This window comes from Halyomorpha halys, unplaced genomic scaffold (assembly GCF_000696795.3).
Source record: "Halyomorpha halys isolate HHAL.00 unplaced genomic scaffold, Hhal_1.1 Scaffold2023.1, whole genome shotgun sequence".
NCBI classification, from domain to species: domain Eukaryota; kingdom Metazoa; phylum Arthropoda; class Insecta; order Hemiptera; family Pentatomidae; genus Halyomorpha; species Halyomorpha halys.
The window spans coordinates 81,950-95,906 of NW_027107687.1; the positions used below are offsets into that span (position 1 = coordinate 81,950).

General features: G+C 30.6%; 1 protein-coding gene across 2 annotated transcripts in view; it reads right to left on the reverse strand.

The window, feature by feature from the left end:
- The window catches only part of LOC106690992 (uncharacterized), a 24,192-nt gene extending 14,302 nt beyond the window's left edge, over positions 1-9,890 (reverse strand). The window contains exons 1-2 of one of the 2 annotated variants that reach the window (XM_014436627.3): positions 9,802-9,890; positions 3,783-3,867 (exon numbers count right to left, since the gene is read on the reverse strand). In XM_014436627.3, coding sequence (XP_014292113.1) covers positions 3,783-3,833 — 51 coding nt within the window. In that variant the 5' untranslated portion in view covers positions 3,834-3,867; positions 9,802-9,890. Of the gene's footprint in view, positions 1-3,782; positions 3,945-9,801 lie in introns of both variants that reach the window. The other variant, XM_014436628.3, reaches the window with a different exon arrangement.
- Between the last annotated feature and the right edge of the window lie 4,067 nt (positions 9,891-13,957).

The window sequence follows — 13,957 nt, forward strand, 5'->3', positions numbered from 1 at the left end:
ACATATATACATTTATACAAGAGATCGTATTTTTATAATAATAAACTTATATACAATTATACAGCTGCTTAGACGCTTGTAGTGCTGGTCCCTGTCGGGTTACCGCGGAACTATGTGCTCGCTCACTGTTACAGAACTATGAGCTTCAGCGTTCTCCGCCTAGGAGCACTACTTATGTCTATTGTGTTATGTTCATTAATCCATTGAAATAGATATATTTTAAAATTTTATATTTAGGTTTAATAAATAAATTTTACAAAAAAATGATGGTCATAACTAATCACAAAAAGTTCCTACAGATCGGGTCTCTCACCGGCCTTTGTATTCTTAAAGGTCTTAAAGTAGCACCTTTTTAGAATGGATATCTCATAAAAAACAAATAAACACAACAGGTAATCTTAATCTTAATACCAAAAACCCTTAAAATACCAAAGACACATCACGAATTACTTTTTTTTCTTGCACAGTAATGCACTACTAATACACATTTTATTTCTGTTTTTAGAGGGTTCGGGGAAAAAAACCAAAAAAAAAAACCAAAAAACCTTGAAATACCAAAGGTAGTAAAAGGTAAGACACAACACGAATTACTCTCTCTTTTTCACAGTAATGCACATACTAATTCACTTTTTATTTCTGTTTTAGAGGGTTCGGAAAAAAAATACCAAAGGGTCAACACGAGGAGGCCCCTCACCTCCGGACTCAAAATAGCTCCATAAATGGAAAGCTCATATATAAAATTAAATATAACAGGTGACCTTAAAATACCAAAGGTAGTAAAAGGTAAGACACAACACGAATTACTTTTCTTTTTCACAGTAATGCACTTATTAATTCCCTCTGTTTTAGAGGGATCGGAAAAAAAAAATTCTACAAAACGAATCTAGTACCATGATAATAAACTATTTTTCATTTCATTTAATATCTTCATAAGGTTTGGTAATTTAATGATTCGTAAGGGCCTACTGACACAGTACCCTGCAGAACGAAGTTACCATCCTGCAAAGCCTGGCGGCTGGTACTCAGTCCGGACTTGTATTTCTCCTTCACGCTTACAGACATGGTACCCTGTAGAGCGAAGTTACAATCCTTAGAGGACTCACTCTTAAGACTCATCCTGTCTATCAACTCCTAGCCTGATACCTTACCTAATTGGACGCGCATGGTTGAGGCCATCTGTTTAAGAGTACCTCATATTATAAATTGGAGACAGATCTTACACAATCACTTCGACGAAGTCGAGGTTCTGTTCCAAGAAGCACCCCGCATTATTCACTCCAATGCTAGGTTGAATAGCATCGGGAAAAGGTAGTCTCCTGATTTCACTTCAAAAGCTTCGGCCATCTATCTCTGAACAAGTGCTCTACCTTGGGAGCTATTTATGCAAGCTAAGGCTTTTCATTGGTGACATTAGTTGCAAGGGTCAATTGCATCAACTTCTTTGGGACTCTTATTTCTGTCATAATTTCAAACCAAAACTTGTGAATACCTTTTGAACTTGATTAAAAATGTCCTCTCCTACAGTGGTTCCTTTTAGCGGCTGTAAAGCAAGCAATTCCTCAGTAACAGTGAACTCTTTATCAACACATCAAAAAATATAAAGTTGAGCTGTTTGGGACAAATCCATGCTCTCGTCTAACGCTATGGAAAATGATTCAAAACCAGCCATACAGTCAATGTTGTTTTTATATCATTAGCAATCATTTATATACGTCGAACAACAGTTCGTCTTGACAAACTAATTTTTCGAAATTCATTTTTCTTTTCACGACACAAAACACTGCAAACTTCTAACATACATTTCTTGATAAATTCTCCTTCGGCAAATGGTTTTAATGACTTTACCAATATTAAACTAACTATAAAACTAGCTTTCACAACATTATCATGTTGTGTTCTTTGTTTATGAAACCTTTTCTGCTGTTTTTCCAAATTTGCGGTAAGCTTCTGAATTTTGTCCGTTCTTATTTTTCCTGTCAGTGAGTGCACCATAGGATGCTTAGCTGAGTAATGCCTCTTTATATTGAATTATTTCATCACTGAAATGTATTCATTACACAGCAAAAAATAGGCTTATCATTGTGCAAGATAAATAAGAAATCTTCAGTCCATTTTTCTTGAAACTGGCGACCCTCTGCATCTACTTTTCGTTTCTTTCCACCAGACATCATTTTCGTTCGATAAAATTAATAACAAAATATAATTAGTAAGCTCTCAAGATGCACACAAAGTCACAAAAGAAGCTACCACCTCGGTAGCTCAAATAGAACTGAAGTTTTTTCTGATCCCTCTAAAACAGAATAAAAATAACTAAAGTTGGGGCCATCCACCCGCTTATATAGGCAAAATGGAGGAATGATCTAGAATCGTCTTGTGTTGAACAATTGAGAAGCAATAATCTTTTGCGTGAAACATCAAAGTATTTGGTGTTTGGACCTCACTCTTTGATGATCGCCAACACTCGGCTTGCTATCTTGATTCTGTGAGTATGAGTAAGTAGTGTATTATTTTTTTTAATTGGATTTTTCAAAATGTCTCGCGGGCCGGATCAAATCTTACAACGGACCGGAGGTTGCCCACATATGCTTTAGATCTTCTCCTTCCTCTCTCTCCTCGCTTCCTTCTTCTTCCTTCTTACCTAAAATCTTAGTCAGTAGGTTTATTCCTGCACCTGGAATTGTTCTCCTACCCTAACCTTGGTCTGGCATCTCGTCCATCTGTAGTACTATCCTATCTCTTCTCTATGTACGTCAGTGGTCAGGGCCAACCGCCCTGTTACGGTTGATCCTTCCACATTTTCTAAATCCACATACATTTCTGAACACGCTTTGTCGAGGGCCTTCTGTGAAATAGTCTACAGACCAGAGTATTATTGTCACCAACCAATCTACTATCTCATACCTATTTCAGTCTCGACATCTCTAAAATAAAACCATTTATCTTACCATAAATAATAAGGTAACTAAAAAATAAATAAATATGTATTCCGGGTAACCTACGGCAACCGAAAGGTTGAATCGGAAAGGCTGTATAGGATTAGCGCCCCATGTGGCCAACAGCCAAATCTCACCTCCTCCAGCGCTCTCTGTGAAGTGAAGCAGCCCAGACTAAGGTGAGAAGAGAGCCAACTTGTCTTCTGGTAGAAGCAGTTCATTATTCTTTTTCGTCTCTCATCAGGAATCTACCATGGGTGAATAGAACTCTCGGAGTTATTCCCAGAAGCAGAGAGGAGAGAGACTTAGAAATGCGGAGGGAGGAAAGAAGAAGTAAGTTCATCTATCAATAGTTAACATCCACATCATCATCAACCACCTCAATTTTAGATCTACAATTTCCATAGCCCAGTCATTCAAAATTTTACTAACCGTTTAATCATAAATGTTTTCTTCCGGCCACCCACTACACCATTTGTAACTTAAACAATAGAATTTTATTTCATTTAATCATATCTGGGCTTTTCAATTATACAGTCCACTCCAACCCAACCAGCCAACCAAAAGTGAAGTGTGTCCGGCAATTCGGTTGAGGGCATGCTTCATACAATAGGAAAAAAATTCTCAAGCAAACCATACATAATTCTTAAGGTAACATCAAATAACTCTTCGATATTCACAGAGTTAAATAATTCTGAGTAAAATCGACTTCTGCCAACTCTATCTTATCTAGTTTTGACTGTATTTATAAGCATATATATATTAAAAATACATATATTATATATATTTAAAAACATATTATTTAATATTTTAAATTAAAATGTAACAAATTATCAAAAATGAACTGACCACTTGGAGCCAGCCTATGACCCTGACGCCGATTTCCAACGAGCAGCACATACTGGAGAAGTGCTCACTGGACTTGCGCTGGAGCCTGGAAATAATATCCCAATTTCAGGTGACTCATTTACATCCACTGTATTGACCGAAGACTGCACATATCACATCAGTCTTCAAAAAAGGAACAATAAATTATAAACAGTATAACAATCCAAAAAGTATTTCAAGGGGAGTTAGGGGAAAGTGTCCTAATATGAGATACTTTTTTTAATGACGCTGAAGTCCACTAAAAGATTTTAGTGATAAATTTGATTTCTAAAATTTTCGTTCATTAACATTCCTTATTCAATAAGGATTATTCGTATTACCATTAATAGTCATTGAATTACGTGAAAAAACAAAAAAAAAATAAATCTTACAAATAATTCCTTGTTTATCTGCTGAGACAATCAGTTGCCCTATATCAGATATAATGCATTCTCAATGTAAGGCTGTATCAAAATGGGCCAACTTTAATCAGAGAATCAGGAGTTATTAAAGACAAAATATTTTCATTTTATTCAAATAAAATGCCCAACTTCAACAAAAATAGTTATCTATGTATATATAGTTGACCGTAAAAATTGATATATAAGATGGTCAGGGTTGCGGTCAGAAGAGAAATAAAAATAGTTAACAACTATTTATTATCATCACCAAACATTTTTCTATTATACTTTTGTTTTTGTTTTTTTTCACCTGTTTGTTATCTCTTTATCACTTATATTATTTATCGCTGCATTTACTTATATTTATTCATCTATTATTCATGTTTTATTTAATACACAGTTACTTTTTTTTTTTTTTTTTTGTATACTTTTATTTCCCATGTTTCTATTAACTTATTTCACTTATTTCACTTATAATTATTATCACCTATATGGTTAACATTCCATCACATTTTTTGACTTATTTCTATACTTTATTACTTATTTTTAATCTTCTTTCTACATCTCACCTTGTACTTTTATATATATTTTTATTTTATTTTGTAAACTTTCACTTCCGATTTTTAAATTACCTTATTTCACTCTATGTTATTCATGTTACTCCTGTTATCTTTACTATTACTATTATCAGTGTAGATAAATGATTATTTTCACGATATATAAGTACTTAATCATTGTTTAATTATTTTTCTTACTTATTTCTTTGTAATTTTTTTTCTTTCTTTTTTTTAAACTACTCTTTATTTACTTTTACTTTTTATTAGTTACTTCTTTTACAATTATTGTTATTATATCCTATATTGTTTTATTTTCTTCAGTATAATCTCCTATTATTAGTAACGATATCTGTCATTCTAATTTTACTTAGTTATTATAGTTATTATTATTATGTAATAACTCATGTACTGTATCATTCTGTATTTTTCTCTTGTCATTTTTCATTTTTCGTCATATCTTTATCACTACTTCCTGTATACGCGATGTATTTGAAATCGAAATAAAGCCCTTAAACAGGTAGGTAGGTTGTCCTGTCCTGGCTTGTTTTTCCCTCATTTATTATCATTTTATATCATTATTATTATTTATTTATTGTTTTATTTTTATTATTCTTTCATGACGTTTATTTAATCTCTATAAATTCTTTTTTTTTTTCCCTTCCCCGTATTGTTTTTGTTTTATGTGCATCTCATGTACTTTTTTAGCTTTATATTTTACGTATTTTTATAAAGAAATTTTACTCTTGCCATTGTTACTTGTTTGTATTCTTATCATTGTATCTTATCATTTTGTATCTGTTTAGCCCTGATGAAGCCCTGCAAAGTGGGGCGAAACGTCGGAAAATAAATAGTTGTGAACTATTTTTATTTCTCTTTTGACCGCAACCCTGACCATCTTCTTATATAAAAATAGTTATCGTAAAAAAAAAAAAAATAAAAATAATGAAAACTCCCTCCCTGTAAAAAAAATATTTGGGATTGACTAGAACGAACATTGGCTCGAATAAAATGTTTATACAAAACAAATCTGAAAAAATAAAATCTGAAAAAAAACGAGTAAGTAAGTGCTTCGTTGCAATTTTTGTTTATCAATAAATTGCAACGAAGCACTTCATCTTTTTACTTCTCCACAGCCTTCATGGAGCCAACGATGAGACATTTTGCCCATACCTCACCATCAGTGTCTTCTTCATTCCACGTCATTTTCATCATAGTCTACATCGTCTTCTGTATCCATCTTCATCATTTTAGATCTCTTCATCACTTGACTTAACTAGCCTCTTACTCTTCTTTGTCTTGGCTACCTTCGTTTGAATAAATGAGTATAATAAGAGATTTCTCCCTCCTGGGGCCTGTTTCATAGTGAAAGCCGATAGTGTTAGACCATAAATACAAGTAGACAAACTATACAGTATAAGCACTAATACATTTTGTTTCATCATAGGGACGACTATCAGTGATATTACATGAATTTAAAAGTAAAAAATGATCTGGCAGAATTTTATAAGCCAGAGATTTTGTACCTAATACAATCTACAAGATTGATAGTATTAGTTTGTACTTTATTATGAAACAGGACCCTGGTTGTTGTTTGAATCCGAGGGAAAAAAACTACAGGCGGTTATTATTGCTCTCGTTCCCACCTCAATTTCATCTTTAGCAATTCGTTCATGACAAATCCGCCCTATATGAAAGAGGGTTATCTCATAGTAGGACACTTTCCTCTAAATTACTCCAAATGATTATAACAGTTTCTCTTATCTAAAACTAGTGTGTTGCGTGGATCGCACAACTTAGCAACTTGGAAGTTGAAAATGCCAAAAAAATAAATTATAATTTTTCTGTTGTAACCAAAATTCGTATCTTTTTGTTTCTCGAGATGCGAATATCAAATACTAATTTTATTATTAATACATACAAATTTGATCCAAATACACACTCAGCATTTGTGTCTGTTTATAGTAAAATAAACCAGTCTCAAACAATCATTATAATAAATCATTAATCTAATAGTAACTTTCTTACATTATTTAACATTAAATAACAAAGGCAAGTAATATGAATGGAATCGTGTGTTTTCGATTTTTCAGTCTCTGAACTCCTTGCTTTGTTTTTATTTTTTCTCTTCTAGTTAATCATGCAATTGTCTAATGTTGCATAACGATTAATTATATTTAATCAATAAGATAAAACGTAATTTAGAAAAAGATTTTTAAGAAATTCGGCATTTAATTTAAATGAGATATATTAATTTTTCAGCTATAAACTTAACCAAAATCGTTCGAGCCGTTTTTAATAAATCGAAAAAATGGAGTGTATAAAGTTGAATTTCCGGTTTATAGATTTTAACATCCTAAAATACGTAATTCCAGCTTCTCACGACTTCGTTTTTACAGACATATATACTCATTTACTATTTTACGAGTCTTGCTTATTTGACTAGGGAACCTCAAAACAAATACGAAATTTTTCAGGATTGAAACACTTCCCCTTACAATATATTTTATATCTATCTATTTATATCTTTTGTAATCTCGGTAATCGAAGCACACCAGTAATCCGAACTTGAAAAGTTATGATAATCATCTTGAAAATCGAAAGTGGAAATTTTTACAGTTTACCGGTAATCTAATTCCTGTAGAAGTGTTCATAATATATTTGGCTGCAATTAGAAATAAATTATATTTTTTGAATAAATAATTTGATTTTGTAAAACTAATTTAATTTATAGTAGAAATATGTGTAATACAACATTTTTTGGTGAACTCATTTTTTTTCTTTATCACATTTTAAATAGATTTAACAAAGTAAATAATCACTCAGCACTACTTGGGATGTAAAATAAAACATTTTATTTTATTTTTTTATAATTTTTTAAAACTTTCAAATTTCCAATAAAACATGTAAAAACAAATTTGATGAATAAAAATAGTTATGTACGTTCATGTTGAATTTTTTGAAACTATTTTTTTCTAATACTTTCTGTAATCTCAACTTTTCAGTAATCAAAACACCTCCCCCCCCGTTCGGATTACCAAGATTGTGTAGGCAAGGGTGTCTTGTTCTTAGACGTGTGGTGAGAGCAGTTTGATCAAGTTTGTTGTTGTTGTTTGCTATAAAGGTACTTGATTTGTATTGATGTACCCTCAATGACAGTATTTGTATTTTATATACTGTTCTTAAGTACCAAAATAAGATAAAATCCTATTTAGTCTTAACAAATTAAATCATCAATTAACATCACTGAGAATATATAAGAAAACAATTTTTTTTAAAATTTCAAACTGACAAATTTCCAATAAAATATGTAATAAAAATTATTATACACATATTGTTGAATTTTTTTTACACTATTTCTCATAATACTTTCTGTTATCCTAACATCCTCTCAGCCGCGATTAGCTCAAATTCCCTAGATTACTCTTTATCTTATTTGGTAATTTATTATACATAATTAAATTGATTCGATTTTTTTATTTTATTTATTTAAAATATAATCATCAGGTTTGTTTAATTTTTTTACCTAATCACAATGAAAGTTGTTAATTAATTAAGCTGTTTTATGTTTTTTTTTTAGGATTAATTCGTGTTTTTGAATTTAGTGACGTTTCATCTATGCAATATTGCTTTATTTAAGGTTTTTATATAGATTTAATGAACATATTTCATAGTTTGATTTATATTATTGTATTTAGTTAAATTAGGAATACACGTTTACTTTATTATTATGATTTGGTAACATAAATTGAAATTAATATATGCGAATACATTCTTTTTTGCATCTTTGTGGACAAAAATAGAAATAATTTCAATCTTACTCGACCAATCTACATTAAACTTGACAGTATTTAGTACTTAGGGAAGATACCAAAAAAATATATGATTTACTTTTTTTAAAAAAAAAACTAAATTTGGTGACCTACTTTACCCCGAGCCGCAATAAGTTTTCATAATTTTTCGTAAATATAAAATAGCTTAATCAGTGATATTTTTTTCTTATTCCTCGGAAAGAGATGAATCAATTGGTGTAAAATAACATTGCAAAAAGCACATGCTTTCTGAGCTACGAACCAAAAACGCTCAACTTGTTCATAATTTTTTTTTTACTCGAGAATTCGGGAATTTCTTTATCTTTAAACCTCCCCACGTTAAGAAGAGACATTAAAAAAAAAAATGCACGTAAATTGGTCCACTAATTCACATGTTTGTTCTGGAAAATGATTAGACCATTCCCTTTATATATATATTTATCTGGGAATTGTTGTCTTCTAATTTTATAAATTAATCCACGTTTACTATTTACACTAAATTTTATTCCATCATGTTCAATTTAAAAAAAAAAAATTATTTTATCTGTGATCTGTAGCGTATATGAGTTTATAAAATCTATAAGTATATATTGATTTTACCATTTTTGCAACATGATTGCATTATTATGATTATCTTTATTATTTTTTTTTTTAAACTTGGTTTATTTTCAACTGTTTCCCGTATCGATTTTGTATCATGTCATCTTTTTGCATTTTGTTATTTATAAGCTCTTCATATTTCTCATTTTAAACTATAAACTATCAATTAATCTGAACGGATCAAAATTATTTTTATGAATCTGGTAAATAGCCAATAGTATAGTTTTAATGTATTTCTCAAATTAGTAATCAGTTAAGAAAATAGCTCTAAATTTTACTATCATAAATTTAATTTATGATTCTAGGGATCGATTTGAAAATGAACATAAGTCCCAAAACATCATCTAAGTAATCAATAAAATTTTAAATTTTGAAGGTTTTTATTTTCTAAAAAACATTGTTACTTATAAGAATTTATAACACTTAGAAAAACATATTATTTTGAAGTATTTAATTTTTTTCTTTTATTAAATTTAATATTTAAAAATATCTATTGACAGTTTTTGATAATTTGCATATTATGAATAGGTCCTTAATGTACTTATGGATTTACTTACGGCGTATGATTAATGTTTATTATTATTATAAATATAGATATATATTACAGTAATATAAAAAGATTAACTGGACTTACACAAGTAGCTTCTGGACAGTTCAGCGTGCCTCGGAGATGTGGAGGGTGCGGGGGTAGTAAGGATCTATAGCGGCTTATGTGACGGGACGGTATGGCGCCGCTTCTGCCTGTTTGTTACACAGCTTCCCATTGGTCCGCCGTCTCCGATCCTTGGGGTAATTAAGTTCAGGAAAAGGATACAGTATATGCAAAGTCTAAAAGGACATGGCATTCATAAAAAAAGAAAAAAAAACCTTAACAACAGAGTTATAAAAAAACATAAAATTCAGGTTATATTTCTCCTACGTTTTAGTAAAAAAAGATGTGAATATTAATTTAATTTATACATAATGTTTTCATTTTCTTGATAATGTTTTTTGTATCTACGTACCACTACAACCCTGGAGAGTCAGAGGTCAGGGTTCAGTACTTAGTAAGGAAGTACTGTTTCTAGACACACGGTTATGCAAGGAGACGATTTGGTCAAAATCAAACTCGACCACCAGATTTTTACCGAATTAAGGGTACAAAGTCTCAAAACACTATTTATTATTTTTTTAAAAGTCCAACGTTTCGGCCAATTCGGCCATCCTCATGGAAAATCTATTAAATAATAGACTTAATGATATATACATTTTTAACAAACAACATTATTACATTTGTTTAAATAAATAATTTAAATTTTATTCATTATATTCTCAAAACCTTTTATTTTCTTTACAAGTCCTACGTTTCGGCCATCCTCAGGGACAATGTTATACAATTTTTTAACTAAATATTTTAAAAACACAACTTCATGCAGGCTATTCTGCCCAGGCCAATTCAACAATTTCTTATTAGTCAATTTTCACATTAAACCAAAAATTAAAATTTTTTATCACAGTCACTTATTTGTTAAAATTTATTTAAGTTTTGATAAATCTTAGCAAATAAATGACTGTGATATAGAATTTTAATTTTTGGTTTAATTTAAAAATTGACTAATTAAAAATTGTTAAGTTGATCAGGGCAGAATAGCCTGCATGAAGTTGTGTTTTTAAATAATTTAGTTAAAAAATTGTATAAGATTGTCCCTGAGGATGGCCGAATTGGCCGAAACGTCGGACTTTGAGTCGGAGTTTTGAGACTACAATCGATAAAATTTAAATTATTTATTTAAACAACATTAACCAGACTCAAGAGAGTATTTAAGGTTATAAATAACATTATTAGTATTAAAAAAGCATACCTTAAATATAAAATGTACTCATCACACCTAACAACTTAAAAACGTTTTGCAGACTATTCTGCCTACGTCATTGATTTCAGTCAAATTATCCTAAGATACAATAAAACAATAGGGAATCATATTAATTTATTAATAAGCTTATGTTTAATTACCTGGTATATCACTTTTCCATTAAATTTACAAAATTTTCATTACAGATTATTTAAAAAAAAAAAGAAAAAATTATCTTAACATTATTATCACAAAATTGATGTAGTTGGAACTGTACTTTGGTCTAAATTATTATTTCATTTATTATTAAAATTCCTATAAAAGTTAATTATAAATGGTAACATAAATTTTGCCTATATTTTTCATAAATTGATTTCGTTTAAAACTTCTGCATAGTATTGGTTCAAATGTCTACTATCTGTTTTGAAATTCACTGTATAATTAATGTTTTCTGATATATAAATAGACTCCAGTAATTTTATTTTGAACATATTAGTTTCTCTATGTAAACTTACTGTATTGTCAAAGTGGAATTTGTGTTTCATTTTTTAGATGTTCCTCAAGGTAGTATCCTTGGTTCCATCCTCTACACCGTCTATACAGCTGACATTCCAACCAATCCTAACACTATCCTCACCACGTATGCCGATGACAAAAGTGTGCTCGCTGTTAATAATAACCCATTAATTGTCTCCCAAACTCTCCAATCCCATATCCAAACCCAGCCCTCGAAGAATGGTGTCGTAATTTGAGGATTAAGATAAATTCCAACAAATCCCATCAAATCATCATTACCCTTCATCGTAAACCTACTGACTGCCCTACAGTTTCATTTAATGATGTTACTCTTACCCCTGTCGAACAGATCCGCTACCTTGGACTAGATTTGGCCAAGCGATTAACCTGGAATCCTCACACCAGACTGAAAAGACAGGAAACTGCACGTCGATTTCGACTATTACAGCACTTACTAGACAAACGGTCTAAACTTCCAACACATCACAAAAGACTGATCTACATGACTATAACAAGGCCAATCTGGACGGAGTTGAGCTTTGGGGCTCCACTAAACCTTCGAATTCCTCTCGTATTCAATCCTTACAATCCAAAATCCTTCGTAAAATCCTCAATGCTCCTTACTTTGTCACAAATAAAATCATGCATAAAGACCTTAATGTTCCCTATGTAACCGATCTAGCCCGAACCAGATATCACTCCTTCCATTATAAACTCCCCAACCACTCAAACCTCCTAGTTTCTAACCTTGCATCCTCTTCCATTCCTGACAATCCTCCGAGGCGCCTGAAAAGAAGATGGCCACGAGATCTGCTAATGTAATTCATCATTAGAGTGCTACCAATGGTTAGTTCCTCTACACGCCTGTAACACTCCAATTTAACTTAGATCAGTTTTACTAAATGTATTATAATGTACAGTTGTGAATAGCAATAAATAAATATTAAAAAAAAATTTTTTAGATGTATGCTGCTCTAGTGCTGTTTTATTGGGATCACTCTCCTTGTTTCTTATGTCATTGCTATGTGGATACATTAAATTGGAAAGTTAAAAATAATGTCTGGTAAGAAAGTTATAATAGTGATAAGTTAATCTGTAATTAAAAGTTTTAACATTTTATGAAAAAGTGACAAAATAGGTAATTAAACATAAATTAATATTATTCCCTATTGGTTTATTGTTTAATTATACTGAAATCAATAACCTGGCTAGAATAGCCTGCAAAAACTTTTTAAATTATTAGATTTGAGGTGTAAATTTATATTTAAGGTAAGCTTTTTTTATTAATCATGATTTGTCAAAATTGTTTAAAATGTATGTATAATATAAAAGCTGTTATTTTATAGCTTGGGCAATCTTGAGGATGGCTTAATTGACCAAAACAATGGACTTTGGAGTGTTTTGAGAGTAAAATTGAATACAAATTATTTTATTTAAAAAGTAATTTAATTGTTTTCATTAATGACTTTCAAGGAACATTTTAGACAATAACTTGAAAGCAATAATGCTAAGCAATATTATTTATTATTATTTTATTTTTTTTTTGTACCTTGTTTATAAAAGTATTTTGAACAGGTTTCCATTGAAATCCATTCACAATTCAGTAGTTTTTCTTATAATTCGAAAGAGAGAAATACTTTATTCATATATGCTACCTAAATACATTAGGTTGCTATCTCACATAGCATACTTATCAATCCTTAATCGGACATATTTACATTACATATTCATGGTACAATCATAAAAAAAAGATATACAATAATAGGATATAATAAACAATTTTTTTTCACCACTACAGTTACCTTTTACAATCCATTTCGGTCTGTACAACCAATACAAATGTTTCACTCACTCCCATTTTTCCCTCTCATTTCTGCTCAATTATTCAATTCACCCTATCAACAAATTCGCTCTCCGGAATTCACCCTCCTAGATCCTCTTCAGTGACCCGCTAAAAAAATTCAATATAATACGGTAATGTGAGATCAGACCATCATTCATAGTCACAGCAGTAGATCAGTCTATCAAGAACAAACAACTAGATACATTTTACAAGAATAAGAATAACATATAGATTAAGAGGAAAATATAATAAAAAAATATAATAAATCTCCTGGATGTTTGTTAATGCTCATTTGAATTTTATTTTATTTGAAGTTTTGCTGTCAATTAGAGTAGATTTAGAAAAAATATTGTCCCGATATTACTTTTCTAATATAACTAAATAATACTTGTGGCTGAAATGTGCATAAGTGGACAAAACGTTTATTTAGTTTGGAAAACAGGTATGATTGGTTCATCAGTACTTAAAAACTGCGAAAAAAACTTCAAAAATGACGGAAGAGACTTACTTGGAATCCACACACAAGACTGAAACGACAAGAAACTGCTCGTTGATTCCGATTGCTACAACACTTACTTGACAAACGCTCTAAACTTCCC